The following is a 23,319-nucleotide window of genomic DNA, read 5'->3' as shown; positions in this document are numbered from 1 at the left end:
AACGAACCCCGAACCCCTCGTTCGAAAGAGTCCAACTCCAACCACTGGACCAGGAAAGCGTTTAGGTACTGCATACATAGCATACTTAGTTTGCTATCACGTGACCAGCACTCAGGTTACATAAAACTTTTATGTATAGCACATCGTGACGTGTCTACAGACTAGAAATATGGAATCCCAGATGGATTGGCGGGTGAAATATGTTGGGACGATTTTCCTACGACATTGTGCTTTGGTTCAGTGAGTGGTTAATTTGAAATATCTTCCAATCTTTATTGGCGCAGTCCACCGATTTTTAGTTGGCCGATAGTTGTGCCCGATTTTAAATTGTATAAAGAATCGGCCAAATCAAATCGGTGTAATGTGCGCACTTTCATACATGACCATACTGATCAACTGCCCGACTAAACTATCGGCCGACGAAAAATCTAAGAGAAAAATGTTCGATCAAAAAGTCATCGCAGTAACATACGCACTCACTATAATAATACCTCAGATCATAGTATGATCTGAGAATAATACCTAATTACACAATGCCTACGAGGGCAGATATGTACCATCCTAGACTGCATCTCACTTAACACCAGGTGGCGGTTAAATACCTACCTGCCTTGTCTAGCATAAAAAAGTGATCAAACTAAGTAATAGTGAATTAAATTACAATTAACTGCAAAATGATTGACTTGCTTAGATACGAGTATATTCTCATTGAAGTGACTATGTAAATAATTAAATGCTAGTATTACATACCCACTTGTCTGAAATATTAATACGCTATTGCCAACTTCTGCCTAAGATCAAAATAATATGTGAATTATATTATAATTAATTACAAAATAATGTCTAGCTTACTAGTATGGTATTCTCCTTGCAGTGACTTAGTATGTAAATGGTAAATGCTAGTATTACATATTCAAGTCTGAATATCGGTGACAATGCGTGAAATGGGCTCTTGACTCAAATACTCAATCGAGTTGCGTTCCAAAATTGGAACGGCTCAATTTGAATTGAGAGTTGTGTGTTGTGTGACCTTTGGGTGTGTATACCTATTTGGAACTACAATGCTTTTTACTTGGAAAAGGTCAAATTGTATATGAAAATACCTACTGTAACTTGAGAGTAGAGTATTTGCAACTGAAATGCTGGTAAAGAAAATTTAAGATAGATATTTATGTAGGTAAATACTGAAGCTCGAAGTATAAGTGGTACCTATAAGCTTCAAATAATCGAAGCATAGAGAACCTAAAAGTTCATAAATTTATTAAGAAAAACTATGGGACTTATGATGAAATTCCACTAATAAAGATACAGCTTTTTTGTTTTTTTCACTAATAAAGTTCCAAGAAGAAATAATTTTATTCACAAATAATACTGAATTCATTTTCAAGTTGCATTGTATTTCATATTATTTTAAAGGTCTATGAAGAAAAAACTGTTTATTTCCTATTGCAAAATGATTTCATACACTTTTGTTGCAAAATAAACCCTATTGAAACTACATAAGGTACATCGTTTAGCTCGATACGCCGTCATCTGGTCCACAATTTGAAAGGCAGTTCGTTTTTCTGTAACAAGGGTAAGCCTTTGTAATAAGACAGGGAAAGCGTATATTTTCCTTAAAAAAGGTTGAGTGTGATTATAAAGAAGAGCTGGTGATAACAGCTTTTTTATCGGAGGCACCTCACTTTATTAGGGTTTCGGTTGACGTCCGTATTCACCAACATTACTATGAGGTCTCACAGTGCGCGTGGACGCCCAGGACCCAATCACAGAGCTCTCTATTCAACGCTGTGCTTTCAATTTGCTGCTTCACTTAAGCAAGCATCGTTTGTGAATACGGGCGTGAATAGCGTCATTGTAAGGTCTTGTTCACACGAGCATCCCTTTTGCAGTGCCCCGCAAAAAACCGATCCGTTCGAATTTATAATTCGAATTTCAAACACACTATAAGGCTGAGTTGCACCACCTAACTTTAACGGTAACTATGACGATAACCGGTGCTTTTTGTGTGGACTTTGACAGATTTTTGACGTTTGTCAAAGTTAAAGTAAGATGGTGCAACTGGGGCCTAAGTGTCTACAAGACAGTCCAGAAGTTCCAGAACCTGCATTACTAGATCCCGCAAATAAAAACTGGATTGCCATGGGAACAAGCCCTTACTTTATATTTTTTTATCGCAAAATAGCACTTAATACAAGTATCTAAGTATGACGTGCTGTCGTCTGTACATTTCTTTCATCTGCCTCCCATTATGGAAAAGTATTTCCCAAAAATGCTCAGTATTTGGAGTTTATTGTCGATGCTCATTATGTGTATTCATGGTTATTGTTCCAGAGCTTTTATACCGCCATTAAAACTCGATCGTTCCTACGCAATTTGCCGCTACGTGCCGTATTACACGTAATCGTAATCTTTTACACGTATTTTGGAATTTTACGGTTATAAAAGGTAATTTATTTGGTTCTATCTCCTTTCTTATAGACTACATAGTATACCTAATAAAACAGTCCCTATGTATGTTTAAATCTTTAAATCTACGAAACGGATTTTGATGCAGTTTTTTTAATAGATAGAGTGACCCATGCGAAGCCAGGGCGGGTCGCTATAGTTACGTAAAAAATCAGTCTTTATCTGCTTGAAGGAGAAAAGCTCCCAATTTTACATAATCAATAATAATACATACCTACAGTAATGCACTCGTAATCTTTTACACGTATTTTGGAATTTTACGGTTATAAAAGGTAATTTATTTGGTTCTATCTCCTTTCTTATAGACTATATAGTATACCTAATAAAACAGTCCCTATGTATGTTTAAATCTTTAAATCTACGAAACGGATTTTGATGCAGTTTTTTTAATAGATAGAGTGACCCGTGCGAAGCCAGGGCGGGTCGCTATAGTTACGTAAAAAATCAGTCTTTATCTGCTTGAAGGAGAAAAGCTCCCAATTTTACATAATCAATAATAATACATACCTACAGTTAAAGCACTCGTAATCTTTTACACGTATTTTGGAAATTACGATTTTAAAAAGCATTTATTTGGTCTTATCTATTCTAGCAACTTTTGCGTCTACTTTTAAAATCAGTCTTCATCTGCTCGATACAGAAAAGCTCTTAATAACTTTTTTAACTTTTTGCTAAGGTATACGTAACTTCAAAGCACTAAGCTACTACAGCTAGGAAATTTGAAATCGTTTTGCTAGGATATCGCTAACTTTCAAACACTACTTACTTACAGCTATGTTGCGACAATATTATTACTTGTATTTCTTATGGCAAGACGTCATTCGTTTTAAATATTAATATTTTAAGTGGAAACTTATAAAATATTCAACAAAACACAAGTTCTAAGTAACTGCTGAACATTGAACTTTTTGGAAATTTCAATCATACGAAGTACCTCCTTTTAGTATGAATAAAGCTACTTGTAAGGATTTGTATTTCTAAAGCTCATCGTTATATTTCCCAACAGTAAGTCGCTACGGTAATAAATCCAAAGAAAGTAACAAGTTCTCTGGGAAAACAGGCATACACATATCACCCACGTAATATATTATGAGGCTCAGAGTTATAAAGATTTAGCCTAGTGTTCATATTCCCTCTAGAGTTACCCAGCCGACAAGTTGCTGCAAAAGTAATGATAATGTTCAAGTTGAAAGAATACATGTCATGAAAAAAGTTGACTATTTTTTTCATAAGCATTTAAATGATTTTGGTAATCAGATTAATTCAAATTTCTTTCTTAACCCTTAATTAAACATTTAGTGGGAAATATAGAATGGAATTTTTTAATGCCACCTGGAGGGAAAGTAGTCTTAATACTGTAGATAGAAAATTTTACTCAAAGAAAACATTCCTTTATTTTTGAACAGAAAGAGAACTGCATTCAAAGATTTTCGAAAATTTTTCGAAAATTCACCACCATAACATACAATTTTCTGTAAATAATTTAAATAAATTATTTAAAATTTCATGGTTTTTCTTTCATTTAATTTACCAAGTTTGTCAGAGAGATTTCTTCCTTATACTTAACCCTAACGATCGATGCAATAAAAATGCAGGGTGTAATTTTTAACAGATTTTAGTTGCTTTGATTCCCGGGTGTGGCAACCAAGTTTTTAGAAATCTTTGAATTTAGTTCTATTTCTTTTCCTAAATTAAGGAATGTTTCCTTCGAGTAAAATTTTCTATCTACAGTATTAAGAGTACTTTCCTTCCAGGTGGCATTACAAAATTCCACCCTGTATAAGAGCCCACAGTGTTTAGCTTGACGTGCCGTCGTCTGTACTTATACATGAAAAAAATAAACGATTTTTTTGTCATAACTCATAAGCTGATAAATGAATTTGGTAATCAGATAAATTCAAATGTCTTTCTTAACCCTTAAATAAACATTTAGTGGGAAATATATTCCGCTCTCCAACCCGTCTGGCCAGCATGGAGAGAGAATGGCCTACGCCAAATCCTCCATTTGCCTCTGGTGAATTAAAGAGGATCGTCCTCCTGCAGTGGAGACTAATTGACCTGATGGAGTGGGGGAGTTTTATTTATTTACTAGCGGCCGCCCGCGACTTCGTACGCGTGGATCCCGTTTTACCCCCTTTATCTATCTTACGCGGTTTAGATTTTTTCATACAAATGTTTTTTCCCGCTAACTCCCGTTCCCGTAGGAATTTTACAATATCCTGTTGTAACTAAGCTTTAAGTTTAATAAGGTACCTACTTGCCAAATTTCAAGCGTCTAACTTAAGCGGTCTAGATTATTCATACAAAAGGATTTTCCCGCTAATTCCTGTTCCCGTGGGAATTCCTAAGTATACTATAACCTGCCCAGGAGTATGAAGAATAATTGTACCAAGTTTCGTTAAAATCCGTCGAGTAGTTTTTGTTTCTATAAGGAACATACAGACGGACAGACAGACAGACAGACAGACAGACAAAAATTTTACTGATTGCATTTTTGGCTTCAGTATCGATCACTAATCACCCCCTGATAGTTATTTTGAAAATATATTTCATGTACAGAATTGACCTCTCTGCAGATTTATTATAAGTATTATAGATTTATTATTAGGCATACACAACAAGTAACAATCACAAATAATATACAGGGTGTTGATTTCAATCCTCGCCATATTTATTGCACCAAAAAAAACCAAAGTGGAATTTTTAGCAAACATTTTTCGTGCGACATCAACTGTACTGTGGCTCGCAATACTGCAATACGTTTACACTGCAGCACCATCAAGCTACGCGGATCGCTTGCTTATCATGTCGGATAGCCTACTGAAGGAAGCCACGTAAAGTAGGTAGTGTTAATAGGTATTTTTCTTTGACTAACCAAAGTTAAAGTTCGTTTTAATTTTTTTTCGAAATCAAATTTTAGGGTTCCATAGCCAAATGGCAAAAAACGGAACCCTTATAAATTCGTCATGTCTGTCTGTCTGTTTTTATCCCGGGGACAAGTCCGATGGCCGATTTAGTTATTTTTATCAATGAGATTTTTTTACTCAACCGGATATATGTATTGGTGGTCGGATTTAGAAAATATTTAAACGATTACATTCATGATCAAGCGGAAATTACCTACTATCAATGTTTTTGACATAATTATTTTTGGTGTACTAATAATGACACATCAAACTAAGCTGCTCTATGGCATTATAAGGATATTGTAATAGGTGTTATTTTGAACTCTGATATTATCGTATGATAGATAGATTTATGATATAATAATTATTATCAGTATTGTAATCAGGTTTTATTGGTCAATAGATACTGTTTCAAGAATATTTAGATAAAATTTAAAAAATAATTTTTAGTTCCCTCATTTCTATAAATAATGCATATTTTTTTAAATAACGGTCTATAGTCTATTAAACATTAAACATAATTATTAAGAAGCCCAAGTTAACAGTAAGACAACCCAGCAGGACCGAGCCGCCTGGAGACGCATGACGCGGAGGGCCGACCCCAAATAAAATGGGAATGGGCCAGGCAAAGAAGGAGAAGTCTATTAAACATTAAACAACTTCAGAAGATGAAACAGTGTAATAGGTGAATACCGCGGAGGCAACGATTGAATACGCATAAAAACGAAATCCAAACCAAATCGGGCGATTAACATGGTGAATACGAAAAGTGACTCCAGCGATCAAATCGCTTGCATGTTGTTGAAGTTTTGTGACGTGAATTAGGCTACAGAATCCAGTCAGTCATATTACTTAATATGTTGAATAAGTAAGTTAACATCAATATTTTTGTACGGAACTTGCATCGGAAAATAAAATTCGCAGTTCACGTTTCCATTAATCGTTTCTTGAAATTATGAATTAACGAGGATTACCTGTTTATTTTATTCCCACCAGTTGAGTGTCTATTTAAAACATAGATCACCAAAGATATAAATATGGAATTTGGTTAGGCGTATTCTACAATCAAGACTGGCACCGGCTACAATGACACATCTAACAGCTGTCTGTTCTTTACTGCTCTTAGCAGGTAGGTAACTAAATTATTTTTGTTTAATTCTACGTACCTTATTTTAAGATTTTTTGGATACGGCATCCGAATTTATAAGCGAGATGTTTGATGTTGATGTTTTCGCTTTGTTTTGTCCCTGTCATCTGTTTTGCAATGGTAGGAAGTCGAATCTTAACTTCGAACTCCTCCTACGTTGTTCTGATTAATTTCCTTCGGAACAAACTTGACATTCACTGGTTGGATTTTTATTGGCGGTCAGGCTGTAGATCCTGGCTACACAGGAGTTACAGCGGTGGGAATAAGAAGTGGGAATAGTCCCATTAATTGCACATACCAAACTTAAGTGGCAGTGGGCGAGGCACAGAGCTCGTATAACTGATAGCCGTTGGGGCAGAAAAGTTCTCGCGACCATGGACCGGAAGATATGGACTAGGTCAGGCCACCCACTAGTGAAGATTGCGGGTAGCAGCGCAGGATAGGTCGTTTTGGAAATCCTTGGGAGACGCCTTTGTCCAGCAGTGCACGCCATTTGGCTGAAATGAAAATATCCTTTTTACTAACTTCTAAACATTATGGACTAAATAATATTTTTTACTCTACCAGCGCTTCGAGACAAGTATAATAATAATAAAAGCCGGTTAAAGACAGTCAGTTTAGTAATATTAAGGCACTGCTTAAGATCAGTTCAGTCAACGTAACCGACATAGCTCGCAGAATTGCTAAAATCAAGTGGCAGTGGGCGGGGCACATAGCTCGCAGAGACGATGGCCGTTGGGGCAGGAAAGTTCTCGAGTGGCGACCACGGGCTGGAAGACTTAGCGTGGGCAGGCCTCCTACTAGGTGGACCGACGATCTGGTAAAGGTAGCGGGAAGAGCCTGGATGCGGGCAGCGCAGGACCGTTCATTGTGGAAAACCTTGGGGGAGGCCTTTGTCCAGCAGTGGACGTCATTTGGCTGAAACGAACGAACGAACGAACAACATTACTGATGTACCTACACCTAAATTTTTTTGCAGGAGCTTGCTATGCATCCGATAGAATTGTTGGAGGATCTCCGACTACCATCGAGCAGTACCCGTGGATGCTGCAGGTGGAAGGTCAGTCGCTCTATAACGGAGCTTGGGTCTTTATGTGCGGCGGCAACATCTTAAATCAAGCATTTATATTGTCTGCAGCTCATTGTTTTCATGGATCGTAAGTCTTGGGTTTACCACTATCGGTTTATTTATGAGTAGGTGTCTAACTAAAAGATTGTTTGGATTTACAATAAATCAATATCAAATATTAAATGCGCGCAATTAAAACATTGAATTTTCGGATATATCCAGTTAATTCTGTAACCTTTGAAATAACCCTTAAATTACTGATACCGTTTGAAAGAGCTCGTGAAGCACTTTCAGAATCAGTAACCAGTTTTCCGATATCTTGTATAGTTTAGAAATAATCGAGTGAGATCACTTTTCGTTTCCACCCTGTATAGCTGAAAATCTGGAGACTAATGTATTTTTTTTTTGTTTCTACTCCAGGTTCTACGCACCGGAATGGCGTCGTATGAGAGCTGGCTCTACCTATATAGAAACTGGTGGAGTTATTGCCTACGTGGATAAAGAATTCAACCACCCAAGCTACGGCTTAAATGCTTACGACGGTGACATCACTGTCGTCAGGCTGAAGAATTTCCTCTCTCTGACGCCATCCATCCAGCAAACCACCCTCATCTACCAAGGAGCTGTCATCCCCGACAATGTTCCAGTTTATCACGCAGGATGGGGAGCGATTGGAGTAAGCATAGAATTTTGTAATTTTTAATTTGGGAAACTAAATTCCTCTTTGTGGATAAAAAAAATTCTCCAGTGAACAGGCATAATCTGGGTAATTTTGTTCCACCATATCCATTACACTTCGGGTGAGATTTTTATTAAGAGCAAGCCCATACTATTTCATTAACTTCTTTTTTTAAAGGAACTTAACGTTTTCAGTTCGACTGTCCTATTTACTTAGAAAATCGATTGCTTATCTATACTAATATTATAAAGAGGTAAAGTTTGTGTGTTTGTATATTGGTTAAATTAATAGGCTAGATGACAAAATTTCAACTATTTTTTTTTATCCACAACGAGGAAGCTCTTGGCCTGTATCTCACCTGATGGTTTGTCCGTCAGACAGATAATTAGAAAATATTAGACTCATATTTTTTATTTTCTCTCATAATTAAATATGTGCTACATCGAGTTGAAATGGCGCGTTACGTCACGCTTGAGTAGATTTTTTACTCAAAAGTGACGTCACGCGACATTTCAACTCAATATAATACTGTAATTATTCGATTATGAAAAAAAATAAAAAATATGTGTCTAAATTTTTTTTATTATCTGTCTAATACTAGACTAAATAGAATTTGGACTTCATTACCACTGGGTAAGTACTGGTTAGTAGTAGGGTAAACCGAATAGCTATTGCCCACTTAAAGATTTCAAACACATTGAGATGAAAAATTAAAGAAAGTATTTTAATTATCGACCATTTATGACTTTTTTCTCATAACTCAATAAACTGTTAAATAGAATATTAACAGTTTTCAGTTAAAACTTACGTAACTTAGAAAATATTGAAATAAATTTAAAATCCTCCAAAAAGTACAGTCATTGCCCATTACTTACACTAATTGCCCACATCAAAGCACAGTAATTGCCCAGTATCTTAAAACAAAATAATCAATTTTAAAATGACAAAATAGGCTTTAAATAAACAAAAGAAAACATTAAACAAATTCTAGAAGTACAGTCTTCAAAATTTCATAATAATTTCAAAATAAATTGCGTTTGGCCTTATATTATCAAATATTTCTTGAGCTGATGTTGATGAGTCAGAATCGGTAGAGACAGAATCATCTACTTCAAAACATAGATGACGCAAATATTTGAATTTTATATGTATTTATTTTTTTATCTTCTTTGATATCAGTTCAAGTGGTTGCTCAGAATGTTCAATTAGCTGTTGGTTATTCTTCCATAAAGTTGCATCTATTTCCTTACAATTAACATTTTCACTAGTAGATTTAACGTAGGATTTTCATTTTTTGTATTTGCGTTTGAATTTTTATCAATTTTTTCAAGCCAAACCATATTTTTCAGCAATTTATCTTGTAGATAAATTGTTGGATACATCTTGAACAGCTTCGATCGCTTTTTGCAAATTTTCTATGCTATATTGAACTTTTGGAGTCTTTGGCATACTGAAAATGAAACATTAAAAGCCATTTCAATATTTATGCCTGTAAATTGCAAAACAAGTCTAGCAATGAGTAACTTAAACACTGCTACTGCATGGTGGCAACACTCTAATAATAATTGCCTTGGGCAATAACTATACATTAACATATGGCAATAACTGAAATGATGGTGGGCAATAACTAAAAATATACAGATTTACGTGCAGTGATTACCCACCGTTAAAATGACCGTTAGAAATCAAATTTTATCAGTTATTTTCATTGATAATGGAGAAAACACTTATAATTTCATCATGACTATACACCATTACTTGAATATTAAATAACTTGCAAAAAAATTTAACCTCTAAGCAAGTAATTCCTTAGTAAAATTGTTAAAGTCTTAACCTGTTTGAGTAACATTTTCACCCGTCTTGACAAAATCCGCCATAAATATTTTTTTTAGTGTTTCCTATTGTAAATTTTAAATCTACTGTACATTGATCTCGGAGCCATTTACTTAGTAAATTCAAATATAACTAGAGTGATTCAAAGTCAGCACCTGACAATATATTAAAGCGGGCAATCACTACCAGTGGGCAATCACTCTCTGGTTTACCCTACATCCCTATTGTAGGTAAGGGGTAATCTCGGGATCTACTGAATCGATTTTAAAATTTTTTTCATCAATAGAAAGCCACATAATTGCCGAATAATAAAATCTTTGTTCATTAACAGTATTATCGGCCGGGCTCTGAAGTGCTCTTGGACGTTCAAGTCTACACAATCAACAATGACCTTTGCCGTGAACGTTACGAAACGCTAGACGAGCCTTGGTACGTCGTGACCGAAAACATGATTTGCGCTGGGATCCTTGACGTGGGAGGCCGCGACGCCTGCCAGGGAGACTCCGGTGGCCCTCTCTACTTCCAGAATATTCTCATCGGAGTGGTATCCTGGGGACATCTCTGCGCTAACGAGACCTTCCCTGGAGTTAGCGTTGCTGTAGCGTCATACACAAACTGGATCGTAGAAACTGCAGTTTTGTAAACTGATTTCTTTGGTGAATAAAGTAATATGATTCCGATTTTTTTGTGTATGTATAATAAATTTCTTTAATTCTTCATAATTATCCCAGAATCACTGTAAGTATTGTGCGTCTGTCTTAACATTTCTATGCGCTTCGTACAGTCAACTTGTTTCGTGTCAATTGGCTGAAACGAACGAAGTAATATGTACCTAGCTATTTTTTTCTATGAAAATTTAAATCCAGACTCCTGCAGTTATGAGCACGACGACATCTAACTAAACTGTTATTATACAGGTTTGGTTTTACAAATAAAATATGTCCAAAGTCATAACGATTACTACTTATCACGAAGTTTCCTCAAATTTTATCTGATTCATGTCAAAATGAAATAATAATAATTATGTTTACGATGTAATATTTATCAATATTGACTTTTAAGTAGGTGTTACTGAACAATAGATACGGATCGAATATCGGATTTAGATATTATGGTCTAGTTAGGGTTCCGTGGCCAAATGGCAAAAAACGGAACCGTCAGTCGATATGTCACAGCCAAACAAAACAAAATAAAAGTTATTATTAACACTCGGCGCGCGAGTCCGACTCGCACTTGGCCGGTTTTTTTACTGATTCGTGATCAGAATAAGCTACTTAATCAACTCCCCTCCCTAAATATGGCGAGAATTGAAATCAACTCCCTGTATAATATAAAGAAAGTAACATTATTCCAATAATTCAAATTTTAATCTATAGCATAAGGGCTCCATTTAAATGGGATTTTGGAAACTGAACTTTTACAAGGTATTAGTAGAATATTTTACAGCCACAATTCCGCGCACACCTCCCGCGATTCGGCCAGTATAACCGCAAGGTTGGTATGGCCATGGGTGGAGGTGGGTTGATCAACTGCCCGACTAAAATATCGACCGACGAAAAATCGATATTCTGCGCCTAGGCTTAAACGCTCCATAACGTATGTCAATGTCGCCCCTCCCGTGCCGCTCCCATACCTCAGGCACTGACTGATTTAAGCGCTAGACCTGTAAAATACACTCGGCATCAAATAAATCGCACCTCCCGCGACAAGCACTTATCAAACGTATGCATCCCCACTTCCCACCAACATTGGTACCATTTGAAAGCCTAGTTCTAAACTTCATTTCATTAAAGGAAAGGTTTTTACCCCAAAAATGTGTCTTTACAAGGATCCAGAGTCACTTCTTCAAAAAATAGGTAGTTACGCTATAGCCATTTTTTATGACTATAAAACTGTTAAGTTGGCATTAATCACTATCCATCTGTTAAAGAGGATACGTGAGATCTTTATTTGGTTTTATAACCATAAAAATTGGTCTAATTGATCCCAGAGGTGAGCCAAAAGTGAGGTCTATTTTCAAGTCACATTTATGGTATATGTTAATCATTTATTTAGAAATGAAATGTATTTTTCTTTAAGGATATTTATTGGGCTTTCAAATAACACCAATATTGTTGGGGTACCATGATTGTGTCAGAAGAAAATCTTGAAAGTTCGCGTCGCGGAAGGTGCGGTTTATTTGATGTTGAGTGTAGTACCTACTAGCATTAATTCTGTGGTATTATCTAAACGATGTTAATTAAGAATGTGGGCTTTGTGTAAACTGAATTACAGAGTAAATAATATGAAAATTTTATGAAACCTTTCATTTTATCAAATCCCAAATGTTAATTCACAAAGCTTTGGTCTGTTGGCCGTGTAATAAAATCTTGTCGAAAAAGTGTTTAAGGGTTAAAAACTCGTTACAGCTATATTAAGACGAGAAAAGGATTTTGTATAGGTATTTGAAACTATATGGAATTTGGTACAAAATTGTAGTCAGACGATCCATAGAAGAGTTTTTTTTTGAGGCTTTTTATAAAGACGGCCATGTTAACATTAGTAAACTGTAGGTAAACAAAAATCTTACCAAGGTTGGTGAGATTTCGCGAATTGTTTCGAAAACGACAAACCCATGATAAATAGGAATAAGCTCGTATTGCTACCACAAAATAAATCTTACACTAAAATAAGTAATAAACTAACGATAAATTTAATTTTCATTTCTCTTGTAAATTATTATGTACGGAACCCTCAGAGCGGGGCACAACTCGAAATTACCCGGTTTCTGGTCAACTCAATAAAACCCCATCCAATGATGAAATCGTCGTAATGTCATTTATTTATTTAAAAGGGTTCCCTTGAGTAAAATGTTGTTTGAACTCCAGATTCAGTTTAATTGCCAATTCCGAGCCACAGAACACAATACAGAAGAATACAGTAAAGCCACTTTACCGTTCTTTCTCTTTCAGTGCGACAGTTATTAAAATCAAGTGGTACTGCAATAGGCGGGGCACATAGCTCGCAGAGCTGATGGCCGAAGGGGTATAAAAGTTCTCGAGTGGCGACCGCGGGCTGGAAGACGTAGTGTGAGCAGGCAGGTAGGTGGACCGACGATCTAGTAAAGGTCGCGGAAGGTGCCTGGATGCGGGCGGCGCAGGACCGGTGGAAATCCTTGGGGAGGCCTTTGTCTAGCAGTGGACGTTATTTGGCTGAAACGAACGAACGATAGGCATTAGCATTTCCCTATTATTTATTTTTAGGAAAAAAAATCGATCGACATTTTTTTCCAATCGGATATAAAATTATTGTTTTTTTTTTCTATAACAAGTCAAGAGTGAATAGGCACTTACTGGGCAGATATGTACCATCCTAGACTGCATCCCACTTAACATCAGGTGCGATTCTGGTCAAATACCTGCCTTGCTATGCATACAAAAAAATTTAGGTAGGTAGGTACTTCTTACCTGGGACTGTTTAGAAGAACAGTCTTGTCTTTCTTTAAAACGCTATTTTACAGCTACATTAGGTGTCTAACAAACCCTAAGACGAAAAACGACTTAAGTCTATTTTTAAACGTTTTTATTTTGACTTGGTCTGACATCTACCCTACCGATAATCTCTACATCCGGCTTTGGGACTTCACTGGGATTACCTGCCTTCAAAATAAGTACACTAATAGATTCGCTAACTACCTGCACATACTTCCAAATGCTCATAAAGCTCTCCGCCTAACTACGGTAAAGAGCTTTGTTGGCATCTCACAGAGGACATCAAAAGCTAAATCTATTTCTTTAACACACCTTTTTCGTACTTTCTATTTTCCGCCAAAGTGCTTTCTGCAAATCCTTATCGACTCAATTTACATCTAAATAAAATAAAACGTCACTCTCTCAGTAACAAAGTGGAATAAGAAATTGTATTTGAATTGAAAAGGTGCTTATACTAATATTGAACTTTGTACTTCTAAAGCAAATTGACGTCGGAGGACTTGAAAAACTTTTAGCAACTCCAGAAATCACGAGCTAACATTTAGCTGAGACACGATTAGAATATTGTTGGAATTGAATTTGAGAATAAGTAGCATTACAGGTTTTTATCTCTACAAACAAAGTGTCTCGTATCTAATACTTAGGAACAACCGTAAACAAATAAATAACGATAATAAACTTTTTTTTACCGAAGACAAACTTCGGCACTTTTTCGGCACACGATTTTGGTTAAACTCCCAACCAATCGACACATTTATGTCCCTCATCAACTCATTAGTCCAGCAACTTAACGGGAATCAACAAAACATAGCATGTATGCTTTGTATCCTTGAATCTCTCTCATTTATATGAGCATTCTACTTTATATCTTAACCACATAGAATCTCTAAAATGATGGGCTGATTTTGATGGATGATCCTAATCACAACTAATATCAAAATATTTTAATACAAAATTTACTTACCTGCTACTTACACCTAAATGTGTTCAGTTTGTCATTATTATTAAATGGATATTTTAGGTCGGTATGTTGCCCTAAAAGTTATGAAACATTAACCTTAATGGCTTTTCGTAGTTTTCATGTCACTTACTCCTTACCTCTTAACATAATAAATAATCTGCCTGTAGTACTTCTTACCTAGATAGCATATGAAAAATTTGAAAGTCCTTCACGAAAACCTGCTTATTTCGTTTTTTTATTTTTAGGCAGCTACCTACTCGTACCTAAGTATTTTAAGAACTTCCCCTTATCATCTAAATCAAAATGTAAAAGACACCAAACCTGATTTTCTTTTCGTTATAAAAACATCAGGAAAATGATATTTCTTGTCTTTTGTTTTTTTTTGGGTAGCGGTGACCCAAATTCTTACTTGCCTAAGGGCTTCCCTGTGCCCGTTTTTTCGTTCTTTTGTAACTTACAAAAATTGTATTGACTAAAAAATGTTTGTTCACTTTGAACCTAGTAGCTACTTACCTACGGAAATGCATTAAAATGTCACAAGTAACTATAAAATGTTGCAAGAAAATTGGGAATGTTATCCATCAGATGTTTTCTTTTTTAGTAAGTAGGTAAGTACCTAGTTACCTACGTAGTAAACTTCAGCAGCTATTTGCGGTTTATACAATTTATCAGTGTCAACCTTAGGTCTAATAAAATATTTCAAGTGGTTAAGTATTGTAATATTATTATAATAATTTTAATTCTAATACACTTACATGATAAATTAAATTCCTTTTTCTTGAGCCATTTATTGAGATCTCATGCGGACTTTTAAGCGAAGTTGTAGCGATGTTTCACTGTTTTATTTTCCCACACTCATGCACTTCCACAAACACAAAAATGCTTATAATTATTTGCAACCACAATTCACATGAATATTCGACTAATTACTTCTCTTCCAAAATAAAAACTGCTAAAAACTTCACTTCCCGCCAAGAATCGTTGTTTCTAATTCGGTACATAGCGCCATCTTGCGGGGAGACGAACAATGTAAAAAGCAAGTTGAGTGTACTGCCATCTGTTATATCATTTATAAAAAAACATTTCACCTTAGCAGAGCGAATGTAATTTAAATATACAACAACAGATGTCGCTACGACTGCTTGTGTTGCATTAAGTATGTTTTATTGACATAGATGTCGCTAGCATTAATTAATTTCGTCCAAGGCAATCCGGCGTGTTTCTCTTGGTAAAATACTTTAACTTTTGTTCCATCTACAAAATAAATTATATCATAAGTCTTTATTATTCGTATTTTTTTATTTTGATATTCTTTTTTATCTCTTGTGAGCCATGATGAAATAGTTTCTATATTATTAGGATTTACTGATCAAATACAGAATAAATATCTAAATATGTATGTGTCGGCGCCGGACACAGATGCTGCAAATTATTATTGACTAGCTGACCCGGCGAACTTCGTACCGCCTTAGCGTAGAGATTTTCTTAATATTTTTTTCCGTAAGAACCATCCTTGGACTTCCACAAACATTTAAAAAAAAGAATTATCGAAATCGGTTCAGCCGTTCACACGTGATGCCGTGACAACGCGAAACGGGTTTCATTTTTATATATCGCTCACCTAGCAGTATAATGGCACATTTACAAAAAAAGGGAAATTGAGTTTTTACGGCCTAAGTGTTTAAGAGTGTATAATTTATAAAGTGGTAAAACGGCACGGTGTTAGTTTTACTATTTGTCGAGAGAGGGCGTTTAGTGTCATTGTACCACTTGCTACGTTCCCCCCGCTTCCGCGCATAACAACTAGGGAATGCAAAACCGGTTAATCGGAAACCGAAAAATCGGAAAAACCGCCCTTTTTCGACGAATTCTAAAACCGGTTTTCAAAATCGAAACCCGGATTTAAATCGGTTTTTCTATCTGTATACACGTAACAAATTCCATAAATAAGCAATATCATTTTATTATAATATAACCTGGGTTGGGTATTTTGATATTTGACGAATATTTGGTTATTTTACAATTTATAACTTGGCAACATTGTCACTTGGTTACTCCGTCGTTTACCTTTGAACGGGGAATCCCCGATAATTATTTAGGACTCGTACCGCCCGCGCCCGCCACCTGACATGACCCACCCCGCGATTCAGATAGTTGGTGATTATTGCAGTGAATAATTAACCTATGTGTGAGTGAATTGAACAGTTTTTATTTCTGAATTGTTTTGAACATTGAATCTCATTTATTTGCGATATCTGCAGAAGCTTATTACTGTAACACTTAGTGTATTGAAATTTGACAGAAATACCACCTAACGTTCACAAATAAAGCTTTTTACATTTTATTATACTTTTTAATTTAAGATATTGCTTATCAGTGTTTTTCAACCTTTATCATGACGCGACCCCCCTAGTATGAAAAAAAATTATGCGACCCCCCCACCTTTCGCTTTTTTTTTCATACCTTTTACAAAGATGTTGTCGGGACCGAATTCTTCAATCTATACAGTGTGAGTCACGTTAAAGTGTACATATGAAAACAGATGAAGCTAGACCTATTTTTATCGACAAAAAAGAGGTCGAAAAATTTTTGAGATTTTTTTTAAATTTTTTATAGAATTTTTTTTCTTCCAATTTCTTATTGTAAAGAAAACGTAATAACTTTTAAACTAAGCGGTATATCCTGATAAAATAAAAACAGTAATAATGCTAAAGAACAGGCGATGCTAAAAAAATACATAAAATACACAAAAAATGCCAACAAATAAAAAAAAACGATACTTTTTGAAAAAAATCTGCTTAAAAATTCGTGTTTTTTTTGGTTATTTGATAAATTTCTCCAAAAAATGCCCCTATAACAGGTGGTTTTTATTACTTTGTATTATTTTCTATCGTATTATCTTTGTAAAACCAAAAATCGCATGTCTCTATCCCTATCACAACATTTGCTAGGATCGTTTGAACAAAGGCCTGCCACAACATTATTCTCCGCTACAGGTAGAGACAATTTTAATTTTAACTAAAATGCTTATTTTACTTCGAAATCTTTTGTTTTTATTTGAGATCTAACTTGTCTTTATCAAAATTACAAATCTAGAGCTATTTTCAGTTTCGTTGTTAACGAAGCGTTGAATGGCGCGCTCGGAGAGGCTTAGTTCAAACGATCATTGCAAACGTTGTGATCGGGATAGAGACATGCGATTTTTGGATTTACGAAGGTTATACGATAGAGAATAATACAAAGTAATAAAAACCACCGGTTATAGGGGCATTTTTTGGAGAAATTTATCAAATAACCAAAAAAACACGAATTTAAAAGCATTTTTTTTTCAAAAAGTATCATTTTTTATTATTTGTTGGCCTTTTTTTGTGTATTTTATGTATTTTTTTAGTATCGCCTGTTATTTAACATTATTACTGTTTTTATTTTATCAGGATATACCGCTTAGTTTAAAAGTTATTACCTTTTCTTTACAATAAGTAATTGGAAGAAAAAAAATTCTATAAAAAATTAAAAAAAAATCTCAAAAAATTTTTGACCTCTTTTTTGTCGATAAAAATAGGTCTAGTTTCATCAATTTTCATATGTACACTTTAACGTGACTCACACTGTATAACATTTATGCATTTGCTTAATTAGATTTCGGATAAATCTAGCTTTGAAACTTTACTGATGTTTTTACTGAGGTAGTTTTTACGACCTCTCGCGACCCCCCTGTAGAGGCTTCGCGACCCCCCAGGGGGTCGCGACCCACAGGTTGAAAAACACTGGCTTATATCAATCGTAATTGTAAACAAATACGTTTTTGATGTACATTACGTACATGGTGGTAATTAACAAAATACTAAACCGACAGAGTAATGAATTTTGTACGTATTCGTTGACAATTATTACGTAAATACGTACAATGGAGATAAACTACCATCCCTTGAGTTAAATTTAGCTTATTCATTATGCATTATGTGCCTATAATGCCTAATGAATAAGCTAAATTTATCAAAACTGTTATAACCCTCTCTTAAATAATGTAATCTAACTAACACAAAACGGACAGGACGTAACAAATCGCTGTATGTAACTACTAGTTGATTGAAAAAAAAATAGAACGATAATAACCGATTAAAAACCGAAAACCGGTTTTTTTTCTTGGAAACCGAAAAAAAAATCGGTTTTTGATAAACTTTCGGTTTTGCATACCCTAATAACAACGGCTTATTTGTCAGTTGTGCGGGGCGCTCCGCGAGGTGCAATCGCTTCTAAATCTGTGTTGGCATAAGTGGCAAATGTGACATTTTATTAACTTAGTAAGTTAGTAGAAAAACGGTACATTTGACAAGAGAAGATACGTCATGATTAAACTTTATTTTATTTGCTATAGTTTGATTGTTATATTTGACCACAATCGCACCTGATGTTAAGTGGGATGCAGTCTAGGATGGTACATATCTGCCCTGTAAGTGCTTATTCACTCTCGCCTTGAAGAGGCCCGGATTATAGTTTTCGGGAAAGACAGCAGCAGGCAACGAATTCCAGTCCCTAGCTGTTCGCATTATAAAAGAGTCATCGAAACGCTTAGTGCGCGCTAGTGGAATGTCAACAATATAGGGATGGTACACCTGCGTCTGGTTCCCTGGAAGAGGGCTGGTGGAATTAATTCGTGTAATTCGTTCGCACATTCTCCGAAGTGTAGCCTGTAGAAAACCGATAGGGATGCTTCCTTACGGCGATGGTCAAGTTCCTGGAGCGCCGCTTCAACAAGGGTAGGGCTGTCGATAAGTCTTCTGGCACGCTTTTCCACCGAATCCAAAGCAGCCAAATGTTTCTTGGCAGAGCCGTCCCAGAGGTGGCAGCAGTATTCCATGCAAGGTCGGATCTGTGCTTTATAAAGCTGCAGCCTTTGCTTCTTGGAGAAGTACTGCCTTGCCCTCGAGAGGATACCAAGTTTTTTGGCAGCAGTTTTCGCTATGGATTCGATGTACTCGCCAAAGTTCAGCTTGCTGGACATTTCAATGCCCAAGAGTTGCAGTCGCTCGGTGATTTTGACAGGCACACCTCGGAATGTTGGAGCCATAAGAAATGGACTTCGTTTTGCGGAGAACAGACACGCCTGTGTTTTTGACGCGTTAAATTGGACCAGGTTGGCATCGCCCCAATCAGAGACATCCTGAAGGGCCAAATTTAAGCGTTCAATTAAGGACTCACGACAAGACTCGACCTCACGCCTGTTGGCTTTTGCGTTGGATATATAATTGGCTGTCACTGTCGTGTCATCTGCGTACCCAAAGGTGCCGGGTTTGAGCAGATCGTTGATATGCAGTAGAAAAAGAGTTGCAGACACACGGCAGGACACGTTCCATTATCTTGCAGAGTATAGACGTAACAGAGATGGGTCTGTAATTAGTTGGGTCAGCACGACTGCCCTTTTTAGGTACGGGCTGTACGTTTGCAAGCTTCCATGATTTAGGGACTAGTCCAGTCTCAAGTGAGAGTCGATACAGGCGTGTCAGAATAGGAGACAACTCTGGCGCACAGTTACGCAGGACAATTGCCGGAATTCCGTCGGGTCCACTGGCTTTATTTACGTCAAGAGAACGCAAGACATTTAAAACCTCTCTCTGCCGTATGCGGACCTCACGCATGGTGGAGGAGGCAGGGGGTAATGAGGGTGGCGTTTTGCCTGCGACGTCAAGACGTGAGTTATCAGCGAACAGGGTGGCAAAAAGGTTCGCCTTTTCCTCAGCAGAGTGAGCCAGTGAGCCATCGGGTTCCAGCAGTGGCGGCAGGCTGGGGCGACAGAAGTTTGATTGGATGGCCTTGGCAAGGGACCAAAACGCTTTGGACCCGGCTGGGTAAGAAGCAAGTTTGGTGCCAATGCGTCCAATATGATCATAGCGAGCCCTGCGTAACGCCTTTTTGCAAGACTTGGAGGCTTGGTTGTAGGCTTTCTTCAGATTGCGAGTGTCCGGTGAGTCGCGCGTTCGAGCATCAGCCCATGCCAGAAACGCTGACTGCTTACACGCTTCAGCATGACGGCAATCAGCATCGAACCAAGGGCGAGCTTTGCAACCTGAGGCGACGTCTGAGTAAGGAATGAAGAATTCCATACCCAGGCGTATAACTTCTGTTATGGCATCGGCCCAACTCGTTGGGTCTCGAGAAGAAAAGCATGCCGGCCTCCAAGGGAAAGATGCGAAAAACTGACGCATCTCGTCCCAATGTGCCGACTTGTATCGCCATACTCGTCTTACTCCACAAGGGCCACGATCAGATGGGGAGTATGTCGATACAGTTTTCACCAGGCAGTGGTCAGAAGTTCCAAGAGGAGCAGTAACCAGGATGGAATATCTGTCTGGATCAGATGTCAGCAGAAGGTCAAGACAGTTGGCTGTGTGAGTGTCGACGTCCGGGACCCTGGTTGCACAGTCTATCAATTGGGAGAGATCCAGCGTCAGAGCGAGTTTACGTGCCTCTCTCCCAGCGTGGTCGGTCACCTGGTATGGAAAGAGCCATTCCTGATGGTTATATATATAGGTTATTATAATATTTTAGTTAAACTTTTTATTGTATGTTGATTTCAAATAAAAACTTTTGTTTTCTATCAACCAATTGTCTTTATTTCTAGTTTTCACATCCTGTTTAATTATGGCTTTGGGGCATATATGACATTTTTGGAAGTTGTCAAAAAGTATAACGGCACAATTGCATGATTCTTCTTCTTCTTTGACTGCTATGAAGTAACTCCTGGAAACCTGAAGTGGATTTTTTTATCCCTAAGTATCTATTAAGGTCTATACTAGTTGCTAAAACCATAAAATCCATGATAAAATGTAAAATGAACTCATAACTTCGTTTCAAACATTTGTAAAATCTTTGACCCTCATTTCTGTAAAACAAGAAAAAAGTAGATGTGTCATTATACTGCTAGGTGAGCGATATGTCGCAGTCGGATTGTATAATCCGCCGTTTTACATTACCACTAGGCATTTTACATTACAGCTCTGTTTTGTAATACGGCGGCTTAACGTTTAGGCGGATTGAATACGGCTGAATGAAAATCCGCCGGAATGTATTCGGCGCCAAACGTTCTTCAATACGGCTAGCCGCAATGTAAAACAGCGTGTCATTACCCGCCGCTTTGACAATTTTTAGTTCCCATTTTCAATAACGTGGCGCTGCCTGACATAACAACAACAATGGCGTCGGATGCAGAAAATGTGTTGCTAAATTACGGAGTTATTTCTGAATCTAATAAAGAAAACGTTATAAATATGTGTGTCGACAGTGAGTTTAAGAACAATTTTAACTTGCAATTGAATAATTTATATTCTTCACAATGTGGAACAGTCAAAAAACCGTGGACAAGGGACCGAGTTTTGGGGGTTATAAAAACCGCTAAAGTGGCTATGGATTCTGGTGTTCGGCGGAATCCTACTAAATATTATTGGTGCAAAAAGACTAAAGCCAGATATCTAATAATTTCTTAAAATTTTTAGAAAAGTTTAATTGTTTTGAGATATACATATTTTATTTCAAGATGTGTGTACCTTGTGATTACTCATTATGTTTAAAAATGACTAAAGCCAAATATTTTATTACATTATTAATTTTCAAAAAAAGTTTAAATGACTAAAGCCAAATATATTTACTTACTTACAGTAACGAAGATAATAATTGTTACTTAATTACTAAGGAATATCGAGAGAAGAAATCTGTCTTATTAAAATTAAAATTTATTTTCATTAAACATTGTTTTATTTTGTAAGTATGGTCACCCTACAATCTAAATAGTAGTACGATGCGGCTAAACGTGGGCCGCCGTATTGAAGAACGTATCGCAATGACAATCCGCCTAAACGTTGAACCGCCGTATTACAAAACAGAGCTATAATGTAAAATGCCTAGTGGTAATGTAAAACGGCGGATTATACAATCCGACTGCGACATATATATAGATGATTAATAGTACCAATCTTAATATTATGTTATCTGTAGAAATCTGTAGAGCGGAAGGTTTGTGATTCCTAAACGTAACACCCGACTGATGCGCAGAAAAAGATAACTGTCAATCAGTTGTATCATGTCAAGTGTGAGCAGGCGGCTGCGAGGTTATCTTTGAAAGCGTGTTGAGTTTGGTGGAACGTTAAATTGTAGGAAAAGTGATTGTCAACCATCCAAGATATTATCTCCTTGCCCGCTAACCCACGCCAATGGAGATTCCACCCCTAGAGTTCCTTCTGATAGAGACCCAGTGCCTTTATCAGAAGTGGGATTCGAAGGGCACTATTCAAAGGAGATAAATCTTTCAGCATGCACACCTACGCTACGCTACTCATCAAGTTTTACATGGAGGATGCTGACTCAGACGTTGAGAGTTGGTGCAGGTTGACGGAAATTATTGTGATTGACGTAAACTGGAAGGGCCTTTGTGAGTGAGTGAGTTGAGGGGGCCGGGCCAAGGGCGCCCGGGCCACCCTGTTGCCGTGGTTGAAGGGGCTGCTTACGCCCGGGCCACGCTGGTGTAATGTTGGTTTCCTGATCGCACGGCTGCATGCCTGGATCAGCAGTAATAGTGGTAGTTGGGTTTGAGGTAAATGGTTGAAGGAGCCTTGGCTTAAGCCTTGCGCGTCGGGCCATGTTACCTAAACCCTGGTTTCCTGGTCGCATGGCTGCATGCCTGGATCAGCAGTAGTAGTGGTGCGGTTTGAGGTAAATGGTTGAAGGAGCCTTGGCGTAAGCCTTGCGCGTCGGGCCATGTTACCTAAACCCCGGTTTCCTGGTCGAAGGG

General features: G+C 37.0%; 2 protein-coding genes across 2 annotated transcripts; one reads left to right on the top strand and one right to left on the bottom strand.

Moving 5' to 3' along the window:
* Positions 1-6,393: 6,393 nt before the first annotated feature.
* LOC135078831 (trypsin, alkaline C-like) lies at positions 6,394-10,783 on the top strand. The gene is made up of 4 exons (XM_063973387.1): positions 6,394-6,504; positions 7,502-7,679; positions 8,012-8,267; positions 10,435-10,783. Exons 1-4 carry the CDS (start codon positions 6,462-6,464, stop codon positions 10,744-10,746), a joined length of 789 nt encoding a protein of 262 aa, XP_063829457.1. The 5' UTR covers positions 6,394-6,461; the 3' UTR covers positions 10,747-10,783.
* A 9,018-nt stretch (positions 10,784-19,801) lies between these two features.
* On the bottom strand, positions 19,802-22,093 carry LOC135078639 (uncharacterized). Its single transcript, XM_063973166.1, has 2 exons — positions 22,079-22,093; positions 19,802-21,046 (listed from the first exon to the last, which is right to left on the bottom strand). The coding sequence occupies exons 1-2, from the start codon at positions 22,091-22,093 to the stop codon at positions 19,802-19,804; spliced, it is 1,260 nt and encodes a 419-aa protein (XP_063829236.1).
* Between the last annotated feature and the right edge of the window lie 1,226 nt (positions 22,094-23,319).

Source organism: Ostrinia nubilalis, chromosome 15 (assembly GCF_963855985.1).
Source record: "Ostrinia nubilalis chromosome 15, ilOstNubi1.1, whole genome shotgun sequence".
Taxonomy (NCBI): Eukaryota; Metazoa; Arthropoda; class Insecta; order Lepidoptera; family Crambidae; genus Ostrinia; species Ostrinia nubilalis.
Note: the sequence above shows the minus strand (reverse complement) of the source record. Positions and strands in the feature narration are given on the sequence as shown.